Source organism: Diceros bicornis, chromosome 26, assembly GCF_020826845.1.
Source record: "Diceros bicornis minor isolate mBicDic1 chromosome 26, mDicBic1.mat.cur, whole genome shotgun sequence".
NCBI lineage: Eukaryota > Metazoa > Chordata > Mammalia > Perissodactyla > Rhinocerotidae > Diceros > Diceros bicornis.
The window spans coordinates 2593793-2614565 of NC_080765.1; the positions used below are offsets into that span (position 1 = coordinate 2593793).

A 20773-nucleotide genomic window follows, 5' to 3' on the forward strand; every position below is an offset into this window, starting at 1 on the left:
GAAGAAAATGCTTTTCCAAGCCTCTAGCCCCGCACTGACCACCTCCTCCCCTTTCCCTCCTGTGACTACACATGGGCCACACCCTCCAAAAGCCAAGGGAGGTTAGCATTTGCCTCCAGTCCTCCCTTGTCCTGACCAGGGATAGCCCTGGGTGGGAAGTCTCCAACTCTTCTGGATCGGGCTTTGTTGCTGTCTCTCTGTAGATACTTGAGCATGTTTACTCCGGTGGAATCCAGTGCCCCGGTGAAGTCCGGCAAGAACCTCACCTCTAAGGATTGTTAAAGGTGCCAGTGAGGTGACAGGTGTGAATGCCTCAGACCCAGCAGCCTGATTGGTGTCCTCGGGGTGAGCGGAGGGCCTTCAGAACAGGAGCATAAGCTGGACCTCAGGGTCGGGGAGAGGGGGGAGAGCTCCTGAGCAATGGCCTGCCTGGGGATGTCCAGGGGAGGGTGACCAAGGCTCCACCTCGCCAGCGTCACCCATCACCACTGGTACCGACTGCGCAGCCTCGCAGGATTCATGTAACCCTCTGGGGCCTCTGTGCACGTACAGTGATGCTCATAATGGTAACTGGGGATGCCGACCGTCCTGTGGGCCTGGCCAACAAGACTCCTGAGAGAGGGGTGCTTCCAGCTGTGTGGAAGACTCGGGGGGGGGTGAATGTGAGCCGGGAGATCTGGGAGGGCAGGGGGATAGTAATTAGGTGAAGGGCCTCACGGGAGGGCGCCCCTGGAAGCAGGAACCCCAGGCACTGAGGGGCTTTCAGGCTGGGTGTGAACGACTGATAGTTGACTCTTCTTGAGACCCCTTTTGGCGAAGTACGGGCAGATCCACCGGGACTCCAAGCGGTCACGGCGGAAGGAAAGGCGGGAGGGGAGACGGCGCCCGCCTCCCGGTGTAAACCCGGCCGGCGCGCACGCGACGCACCGCAGGTGCTAAGACAAGCCCCGCCCCGTCCGGGACGGCCTATGGGGGCCGCGGGGCGGGGCTGTGCTGACCCGGCGGGTCTGGCCACAGGAGCGGCGCCGGCGGCTCCAGCGCGCGCGGGCGAGGCGGCGGCGGCAGCGGTGGCCATGGCTGGCGCACTGGCAGGTCTGGCCGCGGGCTTGCAGGGCCAGCGGGTCGTCCCCTGCCCGGACTCGGACTCCGACACAGACTCGGAGGACCCGAGTATCCGGCGCAGCGCGAGCGGGCTGCCCCGCTCGCAGGTCATCCACAGCGGTCACTTCATGGTGTCGTCGCCGCACAGCGACTCGCTGACCCGGCGGCGCGACCAGGAGGGGCCCGTAGGGCTCGCCGACTTCGGGCCGCGCAGCATCGACCCCACACTCACCCGCCTCTTCGAGTGCATGAGCCTGGCCTACAGGTGAGGGCGGCTCCGGGGCCCGACGGCCTCGGCCCTCCTTGGTGGGACCGCGCGCTGGAGCTCCGGACACCCCACCCGGCCCCGAGCCTTGGTCCCTGCTGCGCTCCGATACTCCAGCCACATCCCGGACGGCCTCTGACCCCGGCCCAGCCCACCAGCCCCTGACCGGCATGCATACCTCCTGGTTCCCATTCCTCACCACCGTTATTCCTCCTCAGGGCGCGGACAGCCTCCCTCCACCTCGACCCTGCAGGCCCACCGCGGGCCCCTCTCCCCGGTCCCAACTCCTTTGCCCTCAAAGAAATGCCAGGGCATCCCTCGCGCTCCCAGGACCTTAGGCCATCCTGCTATCCCCACCCTCCACCCCGGGGACACTCCACCCAACCACCTGCAGCCCTCCGCTCCCTCCCCTGCAGCCCCGGCCCAGACCCACTATTCTTGCATCCTCGCGATACTCCTCGTGCCCATGGTTGTCCTAATTCAAAGCAACGTTGACTGAAACCCAGTCTCTCGTCCAGACCGCAACCCCCAATTGCCGGGACACCTGTTCTTGACCTGCTTGGTCGAGGGTGGCGGGAGGAGGGTGCACCGGGCGGACCCTGGGGGGCCCAGCTTGCAGAGATTCCCAGCCGCGGCCCGGCAGGAGGTGCTGCAGGCCGCGCGGGGCTGGTACCCGAGAGGCCTGGGTTCGCCTACCCGGGTCGCCGCCCGAGGCTGAGCGCCTAACGCTGCCTGGGACCCCTGCTTGACGCGTTGCAGAGCGCTCGGGCCGCACCCGGCCCGAGCTCCACGCCCACGTCCCAGGGGAGGGCGCGAACCGGGTCCAGGCCTAGTGCCCTGGAGCAAAGTTCCCCGGAGCGGAGGGCCCAGGATAAATTATCAACGAAAACCGTAGGAGAGAAAGGGGGATCGGCCAGCCTTGATCTTTTCTCTGTGCAAATATTCCTCTTCCTCCGCCGCGCCTCCTCCCTTTCTGAGAACTGCTGGATACAGACTCCACTTGCAGCTCTGACAGGGAGCCCGGGTGGAGATTGCGGGGGAGTGTGTGTGGCCCACCCCCACCCGCGGCCACCCAGCCGCGACCCCATTGGCTGGAGGCGGTGTAACCTTGGCCCACATGCTCTGGCCCCAGCCCAGGTCATGTTGCAACCTGATTGTCCAGGGCACTGGACGATGTGGAAAGTTCAGATTCCCGTCCCTTTCCTCCCTCCCCCACTCGGACATCACGGGACCGCTTGGGACAGGGCATCCAAGGTTCTGGTACCCCGGATGCGGGCGCCTCTCCTCCCCAGGCTCCCCCAGGGTCCCCCATTTCCCACCCACTCCCAACTTCAGCTTCCTGCTTTATACTACACAGGGCTCTCCCCGCACTGGCTGACGCCCACCCCACTCCATACCCGGGGTGACCAAAAGGGGAGGTTCGGGGGAGGTGGCAAGGTATGGGAGGGAGCACACTGCAAGAAACGCCCCCACTAAGAGGCTGACTGGAGGCTGAGGTGACCCCAGTCAGGGGCAGCTGGGGTGCAGGGGGGCTGTGCTTTTTCCCTAAACACCCAGAATATTCCATCTCTCTGGCCTGCCCTGTGTGGGGGCCTAAGCGTGGGGGATGGAGGTGACTCAGCACCAGAGAAACTTTAGCATTCCCCCATTTCGTAGGGAAAAAAACAGGCTCAGACTGGAACAGTGTTTTAGCCCTTAAAGACCCCCAATTATAGGGGTTCCCGGGAGGGGAGAGGATTGCAGAAGCCAGGGTGTCCCAAAAGAGTGACTGGATGGGCAGGAGACAGCAAGCGAGGTGCTGGCAGACTGGTCAGCTTTTCCCTCAGCAGCGCAGTGTGGGCCATCAGAGGACTTCTCTAGAAGCGGGCCTGTGTTCCACAGTTCTGTGGATAGAAGCCCCAGGGAGGCAGGTTCTGGAACTTCCAAGAAAACACTTATTCATGGCCAGAGCTGTCTAGTTATGGAGAGAATGGCCTAGGGATGTGGGGGAGCAAGCAGGACCTGTCAGGGAGACTCTCAGGAAATTCCTTAGGTAGATATGTGTGGGGCGAGCTGAACTAGGAATTCTGAGTTTTCCCCATTCCATCCCCAAGAGTCCCAGATTTTCTATTGGTCTAAGAAGCCCTTGAACCCTGGCCCCAGGCTTCTGCTCCACTCTGCTCCCCTCCCCGGCCCAGCTCAGACCAAATCCTTTCCTCCTGGGCTGGGACGTTGTCACTGTCTCATCTCTCCCAGCCCTGCCTGGCCGCAAGGGCCATAACCTCAGCAGGCAAATGGAGGAGAGACGGCAGACAGGCTGGGGGTGGGGCACTGACTGATCAGAGTGCCGGGGGTTGCTGGGATACGGGCAGGGGCAACAAACTCAGGAGTCCCCCCAGTGCCACAAAAGAAGCTGTCCCAGGAGGTGTCTGAGTGCCCCTCCCCCATGTCTGCCTGCTGGACAGATGGTGTTTATCTCATCCAAGAGGGCGGGGCCAGCCAGCAGGCCTGGGTGCTAGGGCTATGTACTTGATTTGGGTAATGAGGCCTGTTGTGTCCTGGGTGGCAGTCCCCCCCCATCCCCAAAGCAAACACAGGATCCTGGAGACCAGAGAGGAGAGGGGACCCAGTGACCCATGTTCCCAGGGGGTTGCGGAATCACACTGCCACCCAGTCACCCCTCACCCCCAGGATGAGGGGGAGGCCTCTGGAGAGAGTAGGCCTGGCTTTCTGCAGACTAAGCCTTGGGGCCTCAGCCTTCCATGTGAGCAGGGGTTGGAGAAAGTGGGCCAGAGGAGGCTTCTGTATACCCTGCTTGTGGACCATGAGGAGGGAGGGAGGGACAGAGGGACCAGCAGGGGTCTAAGACCCTGAAGATCCTGACCTCTTAGGTCACCTCCCTGGGGGTGGCACACTTGGCCTGTGCCTAGCAAGCCCCTCGCCTGTGTAGAGCCCTTCCACCTTGTGGATTTGATTGACTGCTAGGTTTAGGGTCAGGCTCAGGGTCAGGGTGCTGTCTCCCCACTGCCACCACTCCACCATCCTTGTTCCTTCCTTTGGGCCCTGAAGGCTGTTGTCTTATGCACACCCCTGAGAAGGGGCACACCTTCCAGCTCAGTCTAGATTGCCATCTTGGGGTTCTGGACTGGGCAGACACCAGAAGGGAAGTGAAAAGGCTCCCTCTCCACCCAGACAAACCTTATCCATCCCCTGGGCTTGAGGGGGCCAGCAAGACTGATGGAGAAAAAGCCACAGGCCTGAGTGAGTTTGGCCACGTGACCTTGGGCATGTCCCTTTCCCTTCCTGACCCTCAGTTTCCTTCAGTAAGAAATGGGTCCGAGAACCCTCCTCAGCCAGCCCACAAGACAGATGCCTATGAGGCCGCTGGGCATTGTCGTTACAAGGACTGAGCTGATAAACAGGTTTCGGCCCTGGCTTTAGTTCTGGTAGTAGATTAACAAGCAGGTCTCGCCAGAGAACACAAGGGCCTCTAGTGGGGACCTGGGGGATATTTTAAAGGTCTGACTCTCGAGGTAGGAATTTCAGGCGGGTTAGAGCTAGGGGCAAGATTTGGGGGGGATCCCTCAAATTGCCCAGCCTAGATGAGTGCCTGGTGCAAGGGAAGAGTGTGGAGCCAGCCCTTGCAGAAGCGCCCTCCCGCCTTTCCCTTTCTCCAGCGTCCTCTGACCCAGCCCTCTCCCTCTGACAGTGGCAAGCTGGTCTCCCCCAAGTGGAAGAATTTCAAAGGCCTGAAGCTGCTCTGCCGCGACAAGATCCGTCTCAACAACGCCATCTGGAGGGCCTGGTATATCCAGTGTGAGTGGGCACCATGGGCCTCCCCGCAGGGGGGCTGCACCGGGGACTGCCCAGGAAACCCCAGGGCCCTCAGGGCCAGCACCAGCAGAGTGCCACCGGTCTTTTGGGGAGACCAGGCCCCCAGCACCAGGACCCCTGAACAGCTTCTCACCCCCAGAGGGTCTTGGATGTGAAGTTGGGCACAGTAGGGGTCAGCCCTTGGAAGTCCTAAGGTGGGCTGAGATTTGGGGGGCAGTTCAAGGCCCGTTCTATATCCCACTAGTGTAGTCAAGTGCCTCAAATGGTGGGGTAGAGAGAGGCATTAGACACTATCTGGACCAACTGCCTCACTGTGCAAAGGGGGAAACGGGAATCTTCCATGGGCCTCCACCAGCCTTTCAGTGAAGTCTTTACTGAATACCCAGCAGGAAACCCCCATGGAGATTTTGGGGAGGGGGCCCAGAGAGGCTGTGTGGTATAGTAGAAGGGACTCTGGACTTGGAGTTACCCAGAGCTGGTTTCCCACCCTGCCTCTGCCTCTTGCTGGCTATGTGACTGCAGGCAAGTTGTCTAACCTCTCTGAACCTATTTCTTCATCTATAACATGAGGCCAGTAGTCCTACCTTGCATGGTTGGCACGGGGATAATGCGTAGGAATGGGCCTGGCACAAAGTTGGTGCTCAATAAATGATGGTTGAATCTGATGTACCCTTGAGGAGGTCATGGTCATTTATTTGGGGATACAAGACTCACCTACCCCCCGTGGCAGGGTAGCAGAGGCTGAGAGGGCTTGGACAGTCGGCCCTGTATTGGGACCTTGTCCAGCTCAGTTAGGTCCTGCTGCAGAATCAAAGGCTGTGCTGAGCTGGGACACACAGCCCAGGAGGGAGCACACGGTATTCTTTGTACTGGCCCCGCTGGATTGCACCCAAGCAGAGAGAGGGAGCGTTTTCTGGTCTCTGTTCATCTATGTGACTGGCACTTTCACAGATCATCTTATTTAAGTCTTCCTAGCAACCCCGGGAGAGAGGTATTATTACCCCCATTTTATGGATGAGCAACTGAGGCCCCAAAGGTGAAAAAGGCGAATGACTTGTTCAGGGTCACAGAGCATAAAGGAAGCAGAGCTGTGGCCGGCTGGAAGTCCAGGGCTCTCCAGCTCTGAGCCCAGCACTCCTTCCACTGCTCCCTGCTGGCGGCCTTCCAGTCCTCGCCTGACAACACGCAGGTCGCCCAGCCGGGCAGTGGGAGCTACATGCCTTTTGAATGTCTCCTTGGGTCTCTGCCATTTTTAGGAACTTGCAGGATGGCCCTGGCTGAACCATAAGGCTTTTAGGCCAGGGGGAGTCAATGTCCCCCCACAAGGTTTCACCCTTCACCCTGCCCCCCCAAGCTGGATGGGACACAAGTGCTTCTCTCTGCAGAATAAATTTCTGATGCCACCTGGGGTCCTCGCCCAGACAGACAGACTCTGGTCTGCAGCTATTGCACAAGTTGCTGGAAGGACCCCAGGTTCTGAGACAGACAGAGGTGGGTTTGAGTCAAGTTCTAGCATGCCCTAGCTGTGTGACCTTGGGAACATCCCTAGCCTCTGCTAGCAGAAGCCTGCTCATCTGTAAAGTGGGGTAATAACAGTCCTGCTGCTGAGGTTTGTTGTGGGTTTGCAGTAGGAGCATCCCTATCTCAGCCCAGGCCCTGACACACACAGGGGCTCCCAGAAGGAGAGCTGCAGGCATTTGTTATTATTACTGTGGTCGTAGGGGCAGCAAACGCAGGCCCATGACAAACGTCAGCACGCCTCCTCCCTGACCACCCAAGGTCTGAGGGTGGGCTTCAGGAAAAGGGGAGGGTGGGGACCGCTGGAAGGCTGGCTGGCCCCACCCCCTCATGCCTGCCACCCCTCTGCAGGCTCCGGGCCTCCAAGATCCCCTCTTTGCCCACACCCCCAATCGTCTGGGTGTCCTCTGAGTTCCCGGAGCACTGTGCACCTCTCACAGACAGTCTCTCCCCCGTGCACTGGCTCGTGTTTTGTGTGTGCTTTCCTTAGCTCTCCCACTAAGCCCTGAGCGTCCTGATTTCCTGTGGATTCCCTGCCCCAGCGTGGGTTAGATGGCTGCATGAATGGATGAACTTATCAGTGATGAACTTATCAATAAAACCCGCCCCAGCTCCAGGAAGCCACATGGTCACTGCCCTTCCGTCCAGAGGGCAGGGTCCCTGGGTGGGGGAGGGGAGAGCCCGGCCAGGCCTGCTCAGCCCTGACTCTCTGGGGGCCCTGGGCAAACTTACTATTTCCTGGGGCTCATTCCCTGGGAAGCCAGGGGCAGATACTCTTGGAGACCCTCCTTGCTCTAACCTCCTGGTAGTCCACACACCCAAGGGCCCATTCTTTGTTTTCTGTCCAAGCCACACTCAGCCACCAGGACAGGCCCCCTCCCTTAATCCCATGGGGGTCGTTTTGGAGGATGTCCTTTAGGACAGAACCTTGTAAATGATGCTGAAGGTCCCAATAAACTTCATGTTCAGGTGGTCCCCCTCCTCTGTGTCCTCATTTGTCCCAGAGGAAGTTTGCCCAGGGCTGAGGCAGGACGGGCCCCGCCGACACCCCTGAAGGGTGAGCGATCATCCTCTTTGTCAGGACTGCCAAAAAAAGTCACTGCATGGGGGTCCAGGGTTTCGAAGGCCTGCTATGTGCCGAGCTCTGTGCCAGATGCAGGGATTCAGGGCCAAAGGACACAGCTCCTGCTTTCCCTCCCAGCGAGGAGGCCAGCATGCAGAGAAATGGCGAGGCAGGGTGGAGAGTGAGGCAGATGGGACCATGGGGTTTCAGAGGAGGGAAGGCTTCCTGGAAGGGGGGCTACCCTGGTCTCTCCTGACAGGTGGGCAGAGGTGGACGAGGCAGAGGAGGGAAGGAAGGGCTGTGCCGTGTAGAATAAGACCAGAGAGTGGGTTGTATGGGGAAACGGCAAGACTGTTTGGCTTCAAGGTGGCACATATGAGGGACACGGATAGGGGGAGGAGCAGGTGGGGGCCAGTCACAGAGGGCTTGGAAGCCCAGCGAAGGGATGTGGACTTCATCCTGGAGGTTTCACGGGCGTGGAGGGTTTCAGGCCTGAAGTGTGCTTCAGGAGGAAATGGCCTGGCCACAGCAGGAAGACGGACTGGAGGGTGTGAGGCTGGCATTGGGGAGGTCAGGTGACAAATGACACCAGACCAGGGGGCGACAGGGAGAATGTGGAGGGAAGACTATGGCGGAGGAAATGTCCCAGATCCTTGGAACTGGGACGGTTAGTCCAGGGATTAGACGGGAAGGCCAGGAGTCCAGGGGAGTTTCTGTGATTGGGAGGCAGTGTTGGCAGTCCAGGGAGACAGAGGCTTGGGAGGGACACTCCCAGACATCTGAAAGGGACAAAGTGTTGGGACATCCTAGTGGAGGTTCTCCAGGCAGCTGGGAAAAGGGTATGAAGCTGGAAAAGGGCAGGATGGAGAGATTGGGGGCGGGCCTTGCAGAGAAGCCAGGGAAAAAGGGTCAGGGAGGCAGGAGGACAGAGGGAAGTTTCCAGGGGCCGAGGGAGGAGGGGCCGAGGGCTAGGAGGATGGCCCTGGGGAGGACCAGGGCCTTGCCTTCAGGAGCTGGGCCGGGAGGAGGGGCCGAGGGCTAGGAGGATGGCCCTGGGGAGGACCAGGGCCTTGCCTTCAGGAGCTGGGCCGGTGGGGCGGGTGTGGGGCAGACACTGAGTCTGAGTCACGGAGGTGAGGATGAGCCTGGACGAGTGCAAGTGCAGGTGGTGAGTGACGGCTCCTCCAGAGTCTGGGGGAGCAGAGAGGTAAGGGGAAGAAGGCTAGCTTGTTGGGGGAACAAGGTTAGGGAAAGGTTTGGGAGGTGACAGAGAGCCTGGAATGTGTTTATAGGTCAAAAGGGAGGAGCCTGGAGAGAGATCAGGATTGGAGACAGGGAGGGGAGTGGAGGAGGTGGAAAAGGGCTCAGGTAGGTGGCCTGAAGGACAAGTGGTGGTTCTCTGAGGTGAGCGAGGACAGTGCCAAGGAGCCTGAGGCAGGGGACCCCTGGCCTGCCAGTCTGACCAGGACCTTCTTGGGGCGGCTCACTCCCTGTCGCCTGCCCCACAATCCCATTCAGCAAGCATTGCTGGCACACCTACTAGGCTTCCAAGGGAGGCAGAGGAGGTGTGGGAGGTCGGTTTCACAGTGGGGCATAGAAATAGGAGATGTGGGAGGGCTAGAGCAGGCAGGAAGTCTTCCTGGAAGAGGTGGCACTTAATCTGAGCATCGAAGGCCAGGGTTTGGTAGTGTGGCACTTGGGTCCCAGTCCCCTTTGGGTGCGAGATGAGGGAGCTGGGCAACCGTGACCTGGCCCCCATCTCTCAGATGTGGAGCGGAGGAAGAGCCCCGTGTGTGGCTTCGTGACCCCCCTGCAGGGGCCTGAGGCTGACGAGCACCGGAAACCGAAGGTAGCTGAGACTGGGACCACCGCCCACCTGCCTCCCCACCAAGCCTGGCCCCTCCCTTCCGTCGCTCCTCGTGCAGGGCGGGAGGGGCTGGCCCGGATGGGGATTGGGTGAGGGATGGGGGTGGGGGGCGGTGCTACCTCTCGCACTGAGCCCCTCCCCGACACTCCCCAGGCCGTGGTCCTGGAGGGGAATTACTGGAAGCGGCGCATCGAGGTGGTGATGCGCGAGTACCACAAGTGGCGCATCTACTACAAGAAGCGGGTCAGTGGGGGCCCGGGGGAGACCCCAGACCTTCCCCCTGCGGCTGCTGGCTCCCCCCGACTCCGCCCTCCATTAAGACCCAGGCTGACAGCGCCACCGTGTGGCCACGGGGGCTCCTTGCAGCCACCTTACCTCCCAGGGCGGAGGAGCTCCTGAGGGGAAATGAGGGATCCCGTTGATCTGGGAGCACTTGTGAGTAGGGGAGGCCTTGGTGGGAACGATGGAGGAGGGGGCAAGGGACCTGGTGTCCACGTCTGTGTGCTCCTGCAGCTCCGTAAGTCCAGCAGAGAAGGGGATCTCCTGGCCCCAAAGCAGGTGGGTGCTCCCTGGACCCAGAGAATTGACAGCTTCCCTCTGGGCGGACAGGACAGTGGCTGCGGGTGAGGGTGGGAAGTGAGGGAGTGGGCTGATCTCCTCTGGTTAACTGAGCCCTTCTCCCCTTGGGAAGGGAAGCCTTGGAGGGCACAGTGGTGGGAAGACCCCAAGGCTTCTGGTTGAGCAAGTGGTGGGGAGGCATGGGGGAACAGAGGGCCCTAAGAACTGGTGTCCAGATAGGAAGAAGTACAGGGGCAGGAAGGGGACTCTTGTGTCTTCAACAGGCCATCCTGGTCTGTCTCCTGGGGGGAGTTGTTCAGAGGCCAGTGGGGTGACACTAGCCTTTCAGGTAGCAAACTGGGTCCACCAGAGAAAGGTGGGGAGGGGCTGTGCAGAGAGAGGCCTTGTGGCCGGCTAATCACTTTGTCCCCCAGGCCGGGGGCAGTGGGCAACCCTGTGTCCCCAGACTGGGGAGGAGTGGGGCTGCTGACAGCTCTGTCTCCCTAGGCGGAAGGTGGGTGGCAGTCACCGGAGCGATGGTGCGAGCAGCTCTTCTCCAGCGTGGTGCCCGTGCTACTGGGGGGCCCAGAGGAGGAGCCCGGCGGGCGGCAGCTTCTGGACCTCGATTGCTTTTTGTCCGACATCTCCGACACACTCTTCACCATGACTCAGCCCAGCCCCAAGCCCCTGCAGCTGCCCCCCGAGGACGGTGAGGGCGTGCACCCGGGAACGGAGGCCTGTGGGAATCCAGGCAGCCAGGAGGGGACAGCTGGGGACAGTGCCCCCACTCCAGCCTGCCTGCTGCTCCTGACGGCACCACTGCCCCCCTCCAGCCTACGTTGGCAATGCTGATATGATCCAGCCGGACCTGACACCTCTACAGCCCAGCCTGGATGACTTCATGGAGATCTCAGGTGGGCAGGCCCCTCCCCCGGGGTGGGGTGGATGGGCAGGGTCAGTGCGAGGAAAGCCCCAGTATGATTATGAGACCTCGGGCCAGTCCCGGGGCCCTCTCAGAGGATGGACGGTCTGGGTGACTTCTGAGGGATCTTCCTGGTCTCCCTTTTCTGGCTTTGGGATGCAGCTGGTGTGGCCTCAGGTGAGAGCAGGGCCCGTCAGGGTACCCAGGCAGGGAACAGGGGACAAGGAGCATTGGTGCTGCAGGCTCTGGGAGCTCCCAGGAGAGCGGTGCACGCTGGGACTCTTTCAGGGATTTGGATTTGTTTGGGTCAATTTATTATTTACATCATTCATTTTGAAAACTGTTTGTTAAAGAATATTTCAAACATACACACAAGTAGAGAGAGAGTACTTCAATGGACGCTCCTGTGACCATCACCAGCTTCAACATTTACTGCTCTTGGCCAGTCTTGTTTCATCTCGACCTCACTCACTTGTCCCCTCCGATGTTATTTTTAAGAAAATCCCAGGTATCATATCTTGTAAGGCACTTTCTAAAGTAGTGTGTTTCCCTGCCTCCCTCTTCTGACCCCCAGGGCACCAGGTCACTCACTGGCTTTTTCTGCCCTTCCAGAGGTCCTCACATCGGTAATAGCACATGTGGACAGATGTCTCTTTCTGTTTTCACAACAGCCTCTCCCACGTCACTTTCTTTACTCGGCTGTAGGTCTTGGAGACTGTTCCCGATGTTCATACAGTTAGGGGACTCTGGAGCCATTCTGGGGGTCAGAGAGACATCAGGGCTCGCCCTATCTCAGCCAAGACCCAGGGGACAGAAAGGGGGTCCCTGGCATAAAGGCGTAGTTTCGTGACCCCTCCACTCCTCCCCCACAGGGTCCTGGGCCCATCAGTCAAGATGTGGAGGCCCGTGGGGCGGGGACTAGGGAATGAGGAACCACCCCCACCCCTGCCTCAGCCCTGGGCGGGAGTGGGGGCTGTGGGGGCAGAAGCGTTGATGGCAGTGCCCTGGGAGCAGACCAGCCTGGGAGGGCAGCAGCCCTGTCTGGGCACACAGACCCCTGCCACAGGTAGGAGCCCACCCGCCCTCACCCTGGGCTCTGGGCAAACCTGGGGCTAGGAAGTGACTTCTCTCAATCTAGGGTGGCTGCTGGGGTGGGGGTGAGTGTGGGCAACCTGTGGTAGGGGATGCCACGCAGAGGAGGTGGCTAGTGTGGCCCCTTCAAGAGCTTTGTCCACCGGGAGGGCAGGGAGCACCAGGGCCACCAGGGCTGCTTCTGATTGTCCCCAAGAGCACCTCACTTGAGAGGAAACGCCGTGAGGGGCCAGAACTCGAGGGAGGGAGGGGGTTCGGTGAGGGGAGACCTCAGTGAGGGGCAGGAGGCCTGGGTGAGGGGCGCTGAGGGAAGAGGAGGGGAGCTTGGGACGAGAGAGGACTCAGAGAGGAGATGGCAGGTCAGTGGGTAAACAGAGGCTGGGGAGGGACTCAGGCTCAATGGGCGGCTCTCTCAAGGCCGGGCAGGGACAAGTGGGCAATCTGTGGTAAGGAGATGGTGCTGACTCAGTAATGAGCTGGGCTTGCTGCTCCATGAAGCCCTCGAGGCCTGGGGAGTGGGTAGCAGCAGTGAGCAGGGAGCTGCTCTGTGGCCCTCAGCATCCAGGGGCCAGGCCTAGTAGGCAGCTGGTTCTAGAGCCCAGGCCTCAAGGGGCCTAGTAACAAGGCTTATGGTCCTCGGGGAGTGGAGGATTAGTGACCGCTCACCCTCTGCCACCCAGTCCCTCTGTTAAAGGGAGGCAGCAGGACAGCAAGACAATCCCTCCCTTCTGACCATGTGGCCAAGAAAGACACACATGCGCACGCACACACACACACACTCAGATATAGCGGCGTGGGCGCAGAGCACACAGGCATACGCCGAGCACCTCACATCAGGGCAAGTGCACAGAGACAGAGCTATAGACAGGGGGACAGACACACAGGGAGGCAGGAGACCACACACTGACACAGGCAGAGCTGGCTGGCCAGCGACACCTAGGCCCCAGAGTCACATGGAATGCACACACAGGTTTAACCCCGTCAGGCTGGAGGTTTGGTGTGGTCTTATCTGTCCCACTGCTAGGTCTCCTTCAAGGTGGCCCCTGGGAGAGAGGCCTACCCAGCTCTCTTGGCTGGGGGGCCTGGGCCATCCAAGGCCAGTGGGGTCAGATCCGACCAGACCAGGAGGCCTGGGGAGCTGGTGCAGACTGAAGGCTGGTCAGGGTCAGAGAAAGGTGCCCGGAAGGGAGCGGGTGGGCGGGCGGCGCCCAGGCCCGGGATGTGGTCAAGCCGCAGGCAGCTGCTTCCCAAAACCAGAATAGCCCAGGGCTTACACAACCCGCACCCCAAACAATCTGGCTGCCCCCTCCCCGCCAGCCCTTCCAGGCTTTCCAGCCCCCCCGACTCCTGCCCCCACTCTGAGCCCACCCTCTGACCCCTGCTGTCACCCCCTTAGCCCTTTCACTCCACTCCTGGGCTCTATGCTTGTTGCCCCATCTGTCGACCTTCCAACAAACCAACTTGTCCCAGACCCACTGACCGCCTGAGCCCTCTCACCCCTATCTTACCCCTTGAACTCCTGTCACCCTGCGGCTCCTCCCCATCCCAGACCTCCTCCCTTGGACCCCACCCCTTTCCCTCCCTGGCACTCTCTATTACCCCCCTTTCTATGTCCCCAGCAGGGCTGCTAACCGGAGCAGACATGGGAGTGCCCAGGCCTGGGGATGGGGAAGGCGGCCTTATGAGCCAAGTGTGGGGCTCGGTGGGAGGGCTGCTCCCAGGGGTCCTGTGCACACCCCCACAGTCCCCTGCTGTCTCCCACTCAGGCCCATCCCACCCGCGCCTCTGTTGCTGCTTCCCCTGAGTGAGACAGAAACTCTCCCAGTTTCACAATCTCCTGTGGAAGCCCCCCCTCCCCCGCCGGCCCCCACCCCACCACCAGCCCAGCCTGGGGACAGGGCACGAGGCCCACTCTCCTCCCACTGCTTCCAGACGCAGCCTTAGCCCTAACTGCTGCCTCCCTGTGTGTCTGAATTACAGATTTCTTCACCAGCTACCGCCCCCCACAGACGCCCATGCCTTCGAACTTCCCAGAGGCCCCCAGCTTCAGCCCCGTGGCCACCTCCTCCTTCAGCAGTGGTATCCTGGGCTCAGAGGTGCCCCCTGCCTCCTCGGGCATGACCCACCTCTCGGGGCATAACCTGCTGCAGGTGAGCTCATCACAGCCCGCCCAGCCCTGCCCAGCCCACCTGTCCACGGCTGGGAGCTTTTCAGGGTACTTCTCGAGTGCTGGTCCTGTGCTTGGTTGACCAAGGGGCTGGAGGAGGAGAAAGTCCCCATCTCTGCCCTCCAGGAGGGCACAGTTCAGCTGGGGAGGAAAGACCCTTGTGAAGCAGAGCTGACAAGATGGTTGTGGGAGGGAGGCTGAGGGCAGGAGAGCATGGAGCAGGGCACTGCCGAGGGCCGGCTTGCTTATGGAAGGCCTCCTGGAGGAGGGGTAGTTCTGGGCCTTAGTGAACGGGTCAGGTTTGGACAGAAGAGACCAGCAGAAGGCAAGCCAGAAGGGAGGAGAAGCATGAATGGGAGCATGGAGGCAGGAGCCAGAAGGGAGGAGAAGCATGAATGGGAGCATGAAGGCAGGAAGCTGAGCCTGTGTGCTTAGGGAACAGTGAATCTACCACGCCCAATTCACATGTTGCCTCCCTGCTGCTAGGTTAGATGCCTTTCCCTCCATCATTAGACTTTCCGGCACTATTGTAGTTCATCACTGAGGGGTCTCTCTCCTCGACTAGACAGTGAGCTCCTTGCTGGAAGGGCTGTGTTTTGCTCACCACTGCATCTTCCATGCCTAGCACAGTTCAAGCACATCAACAGTGCTGGGTAAATGGTTGCCCAAAGATTGAGCAAGTGAGTGAATGAATGAGTGTGTGGCTGGGTGTGTTGGTGAATAGATAGAAGGGTTGTAGATGGGGGTAGATACTTACGTGGGTTGGTGTAAATATAGGGGTGAGTGGTTGGTTGGATGGATGGGCTGGTAGATGAATTCATAAATAAGTTTGGTGGATCAATGAATCAGCTGGTGGGTGGATACATGGCTGGTGAATGTATAGATGGTGGATAGATGGATTGTGGATGGGTTGGTGGATGAATGAAGGAAGTGTAGATGGCTAGATGGATTGGTGAATGGGACAGTACCCATTGGGCTGGTGGAAAGATAGATGAGCTAGCTCACAGATGAGAGAATAAATACGTAGGTGAATGGATAGAGGAGGGATGGAGGAATGGAGGGATGGAAGGATGGATGGGTGGATGGATTAGTGGATGGATTGGTGGATGGATGGATAAATTATTTGGTGAATGAATGGGTAGGCAGGAAGATTGATGCTCTTTCTTATGCCTAATTTGTGCATCAATGTGTTCCACTCCCTTTCCTCATTAAATTATAATTTCCCTGGTGTATGTGTTGAAGGGCAGGGATCATTTCTTCTGTCTCTCCCAGTGCTCAGTCCAGCACTCAGCCAAGGCAGGAGGCTGCCCGGGTGGCCACAAAGGCCAGCTTTCTGCCCTGCTCTCTATCTGTCCTCCCACCCAGGCTCGGAGCAGCTGCCCTGGCCCCCTGGATTCCGGTGCCTTCCTGAGCTCTGATTTCCTCCTTCCTGAAGACCCCAAGCCCAAGCTCCCACCGCCTCCCACACCCCCACGGCTCCTCCAATACCCTGTCCCTGCCAAGGGGCCTGGCCTGGAGCCCCGTCCCCCACCCCACTTCCCTCCCATGGCTCCGCCCCCTGCTGTGCTGCAGGAAGAGTCTCTCTTCTCTCCCAGATTCTCATTCCCTACTGTCCCTCCTGCCCCGGGAGTGTCCCCACTACCTGCTCCCACTGCCTTCCCACCCACCCCACAGCCTGGCCCAGGCCCTGCCCCCTCCTCCTTCCCCCTTCTCCCTTCCGGGTATCCGGAGCCCCCATTTGGGCCTCACTTCACAGTGTCCCACAGCCTGCGGCCCAGAGGCAAGCCCCCCACCCCATCCCCTAGGGGGCAGAGGCCCAGCCCCCGCACCTTGGCCCCTGCTGCTGCCAGCCCCGCTGCCACTGCTGGGGGCAACAACCCCTGCCTCACCCAGCTGCTCACAGCAGGTGAGATGCGAGGTGCAGGGTTGACAGAGGGGGAGATGGGGACCTAATGCAGAAGTGGGGAGCCTGTGGGAGCAGAGGAGAAGGTTGAGGGCCACGCTCCACTGGAGGGCAGGGTGGCGAGGCATTAGGGACATGGGCCCTGAATCCGTAAGGGCTGGGCGATGACGGGGTTGGGGCCAGCCCCAGTGGCCCTCACAGTTCTGCCTGTGCACAGCCAAGCCTGAGCAAGCCCTGGAACCACCACTTGTGTCTGGCACGCTCCTCCGGCCCCCAGGGTCCCCGGTAAGGTGGCAGGCACTGGGAGGTGGGGGTGAGCCCCGGGGCTTCACTCCAACTCTCCGTCCTTCTCCACTCCAGCAGGAGACGGTCCCTGAGTTCCCCTGCACCTTCTTTCCCCCAACCCCGGCCCCCACACCGCCCCGGCCACCTCCCGGCCCAGCCACACTGGCCCCTCCCAGGGCCCTGATTGTCCCCAAAGTGGAGCGGCTCTCACCCCCAGCACCCAGCGGTAAAGACGGGTTGCAGGGATTGGGGGGCTCCCAGGAGTGGAGGGAGGAGAAAGAAGAAGGGGGGACCATGTCTGGGGCCAGGATGAAAGGGACAGGCAGTGGGACCCTCTCCTCTGTGTTGGTCTGTCTGGGGTCTGTCTGTCCCTGCCACAGGAGGTGAGCGTCGGCTGTCTGGGGAACTCAGCTCCATGCCAGACCCGGGGACCCTGGGCGTCCGCGTCTCTCCCCCTCAGCCCATCCTAAGCCGGGGCCGTCCAGACAGCACCAAGGTGGCACCATCCCCCCACCCCAAGATCTGTTTGCTACCCCCAGGCCCTCCCGCACTCCCTGCTAGGCTCACCCCACTCGCTGTCTGCCCCCCAAGACTGAGAACCGACGCATCACACACATCTCTGCGGAGCAGAAGCGGCGCTTCAATATCAAGCTGGGCTTTGACACCCTGCATGGGTTGGTGAGCACACTCAGCGCCCAGCCCAGCCTCAAGGTGAGCCCCCAGCCCAGAGTGGCACCACCAGAACCAAGACCAAAGCCCCAGGGCCCTCCAGACACCCTGTTGCCTCCTCCCGCCTCAGTGCCTCAGCGGGTCCTGGGGTGGGGGCGCCTCCAGCTCCTCAGCCCCCTGGTGATGCCGCAGATGAGCAAAGCCACCACGCTGCAGAAGACGGCTGAGTACATCGCCATGCTGCAGCAGGAGCGGGCGGCCATGCAGGAGGAGGCCCAGCAGCTGCGGGACCAGATCGAGGAGCTCAATGCTGCCATTAAGTAGGTGGAGGACCTGTGGGCGCTGGGCCAGAGGGCATGCTGCCTGACTCCCAGCCCCACCCCCCATACCCCCAGCCTGTGCCAGCAGCAGCTGCCTGCTACCGGGGTGCCCATCACACACCAGCGTTTCGACCAGATGCGAGATATGTTTGACGACTACGTCCGGACCCGCACCCTGCACAACTGGAAGTTCTGGGTGGTATCCTCACCTGGCCAGCGGCGGGGTGAGCTCTGCAGCCGGACCAGGCTGTGCCTGACTGCAGGCTCAGCTCCACAGGCCAGGCGGGTCTCAGCTGCTCCCAGGGGAAGGGGCTCCGGTTACACCCCCTCCTTCCAGGCTCTTGGCATCTTGGCCAGCAGGATTGCCCAGTGACGGGCTGGGAGCAGAAGGAAACCGAGGGGGAAGCCCCTGGGTGAGGAGACCACAGCCCTGCCCTCAGAAAGTCCCAGGGCCAGTTTGCAAGAACCTAAACTCAGTGGCATGAGTGAGGCGGGCCCTAGGGAGGATGTGGAATCTCTCCCTCCCTTGCCTGGTCAAGCTCTTAACTGAGCTGGGGTGGGAAGCCCAGAGATGGGGGATAGTCCAGCCCAGAAGAAGGGCTGTGGAGGAGCTGGGGGAGGGGCCTGAGAGCCAGAGAGCTGGCAGGCCTTGGCAGTATGGGAGGGTGACTGCAGTAGGGGTCCTCAGGGTTCAAGGCTCCACACTGGGCAGGCCCTTCCCCTGGTTTGGGCCAGATGTCAGGGCTACATGTAAGGTGTGTGAGGGCACTGGCTGGATGACAGGCCTGCTCCTTGACCTGGGCCCAGTTCAGCATCCTCATCCGGCCTCTGTTTGAGTCCTTCAATGGGATGGTGTCCACGGCAAGCTTGCAGAGCCTCCGCCAGACCTCGCTGGCCTGGCTGGACCAGTACTGCTCCCTGCCTGCTCTCCGACCAAGTACGTGAGCCACCTGCCTACCCACCGGGGTCCAGGCCTCAGAGCAGGGGTTCCACTCACTCAGACCCAGGTCCAGCCTGTCTTGAACAGCCTGGGGTTTTGGCCATCCCACCATGCCCCTTGGATAGTCCTCCAGCCACCAGGACACCTGCAGACAGAGGTCCTAGGAGGTGCTGATGGTCTTGCCAACTAGTACCTCCCCCATTCCTTTATCTTCAGCATCCAAAGGTAGGGCCCTGACCCCAGGAGGTGTCTCTCTCTTTCTCTCTCTTTCCCCAGCTGTCCTAAACTCCCTACGCCAGCTGAGCACATCTACCAGCATCCTGACGGACCCAGGCTGTATACCCGAGCAAGCCGCACGGGCAGTCACAGAGGGCACCCTCGGCAACCCTTTATAGTGCTGGCCAGACCCTGCCACTCACTCAGCCACCCTGGGGCTGCTTTCCCTGGGCATGGGCTCCAGGGACAACTTCTGGGCACTCCCTCCTGCCCCAGGCCTTGGCTTTCCCCTTTCCCGAGGGTCAAGCAGGGCCCAAGTCTCTTCCAACCTCCTGGAAGCTGGGAAGAACTGAGTTCCAGTCCCTGCTCTGCTAGTGACTAACACTGTGACCTAAGGGACTCATACTCCCTCTTTGGACCTCCGTTTTCCAGTCTGCAAAATGGGGATGGGGAAGCTTCAACCAGAAGATGATCTTGAGGCCTTAGCAGCTGTGACACCTGGAGGCCTAAATTCGCAACTCTGGAAATTGAAGGAGGGAAGCGGACAATCCTGTTTCCCTGTCACTTCCCCCTGCTCCCCGACAGGTGGGGCACAGGCCCCTGTTTCTGAGCAGACAAGCAGATGAGGAGGTTCCCTCTCTCTGTGCCTTCACTGGTAGCCTGGAGGGGCTGCAGGATGGTGTCCGTGGGTGAGGCCAGGGAGGTCTGAGCCCAGGAGAGACCCAGGCAGGGGGTGGCCAAACCAGGGCAGGCATCTTGTGTGTGTGGGTATGTGTGTGTGGATTTTGTAAAGAATTTTTAACCAATAAAAACAAAAACTGTCGGGGACTGTCGGCGTGTCTCACTCAGATGGAGAGCTGGTTGGCAGTAGGAGGTGGTCTTATAGAGGGCCTTGTGGGCCATGAAAGGGCCTTAGCTTGTCCTCTGAGCTGGAAGTCACTGGAGCGTTTTGAGTAGAGGTGGGACACGATCAGATGTAACTTCTTAACAGGATCCCTCTGGATGCTGAGTTGAAAATAGGCCACAGTGGGGCAGGGGCAGAAGCAGGGAGAACAGTTGTAGGCTGCTGCTGTCATCCAGGTGAGAGATGACAGATGCTTGTCCTGGAAATCCTCCCTCCGTGGCCAAGAGAAGGTTCAGAGAAGCTTACCACCTTCCAAGTTGGAAGAGGGCAGAGCAGGACCAGGGAGTGGAAGTGACAGGGCCTTCTATCGGAACCATCCAGAAGGAGAACATGCTGCCTCAGTGACCTCCCCACTACGTGAGATGTGCAGGCAGAGGGTGGATGGCCACTGGCTGGGATGTCTTAGAAGGAACTGATACTTCAGATGGGGAGTTAGGGTAAATGGCCCCAAGACTTCATTGATCCTTCCATTGATCCATTTAACAAATATTTCCTGATGGCCCACTACGGGCCAGGTGCTGGTCTTGGCTCTGGAGATTCTTCACTGCTGTACCCCTGTCCTCATGGAGCTGACATTCAAGCCTGGCGAGGCTGATCCTCTCACATCTTCTCAGAACTTTGCAGGATGTTTGCAGGATATAAACAGCAGGCAGTCTTCTGGAGGCTTTGACTTTCCCTCATTCATGTAGAATAATAATAATAATAATAACAAGAACTGCACAGTTATGTAGTGTTTACTACATGCCAAGCACAATTCTAAGCACTTTATGTATATTAACTCACTTGCTCCCACAGCACCTACCTCTGCAGACCTGTTGTGAGGACTTAAGAGCACACATACATAAAGCACTTACAACAGTGCCTAGCATATAGCACTGTGGAAGAGCTATCACAATGTTATCATCATCCCCATTTTACAGTGAAAAATCGAGGCACAGAGAGGTTACCTAGCTCAAAGATGCATGGTTGGTGACGTGGCCCCCCAGACTGTCTGACTCCAGAGTCTCTGCTCTTAGCTACTTTTCACTGTGCGGGTGACAAGTTCACCCACCCTCTAAGTGCCCTTTGCTGCTGCAGACACAGACTGAAGTGGCTCTCTGAAAGGTGAGATCCTGGCAGTTTGTGCTCTGCTGGCTTCACCCACTCACACCCTGCAGGAAGGTCCCCATA

The 20773-nt window shown here is 59.9% G+C and overlaps 1 protein-coding gene across 6 annotated transcripts; it reads left to right on the plus strand.

Annotated features, from left to right (window-relative positions):
• Positions 1-1073: 1073 nt before the first annotated feature.
• Positions 1074-19520, plus strand: MLXIPL (MLX interacting protein like). Of its 6 annotated transcripts, XM_058568996.1 has the most exons (17): positions 1074-1366; positions 5055-5161; positions 9527-9609; positions 9781-9870; positions 10141-10185; positions 10693-10894; positions 11019-11099; positions 14180-14349; positions 15732-16272; positions 16487-16554; positions 16630-16780; positions 16935-17050; positions 17146-17265; positions 17416-17543; positions 17619-17742; positions 18351-18480; positions 18760-19520. In XM_058568996.1, exons 1-17 carry the CDS (start codon positions 1074-1076, stop codon positions 18876-18878), a joined length of 2568 nt encoding a protein of 855 aa, XP_058424979.1. In that variant the 3' UTR covers positions 18879-19520. The 6 variants fall into 6 exon arrangements, with proteins under 6 accessions (XP_058424979.1, XP_058424977.1, XP_058424978.1 ...); XM_058568994.1 differs by having other exon boundaries at positions 17146-17543; XM_058568995.1 differs by having other exon boundaries at positions 16633-16780; positions 17146-17543.
• The last annotated feature ends 1253 nt before the right edge of the window (positions 19521-20773 follow it).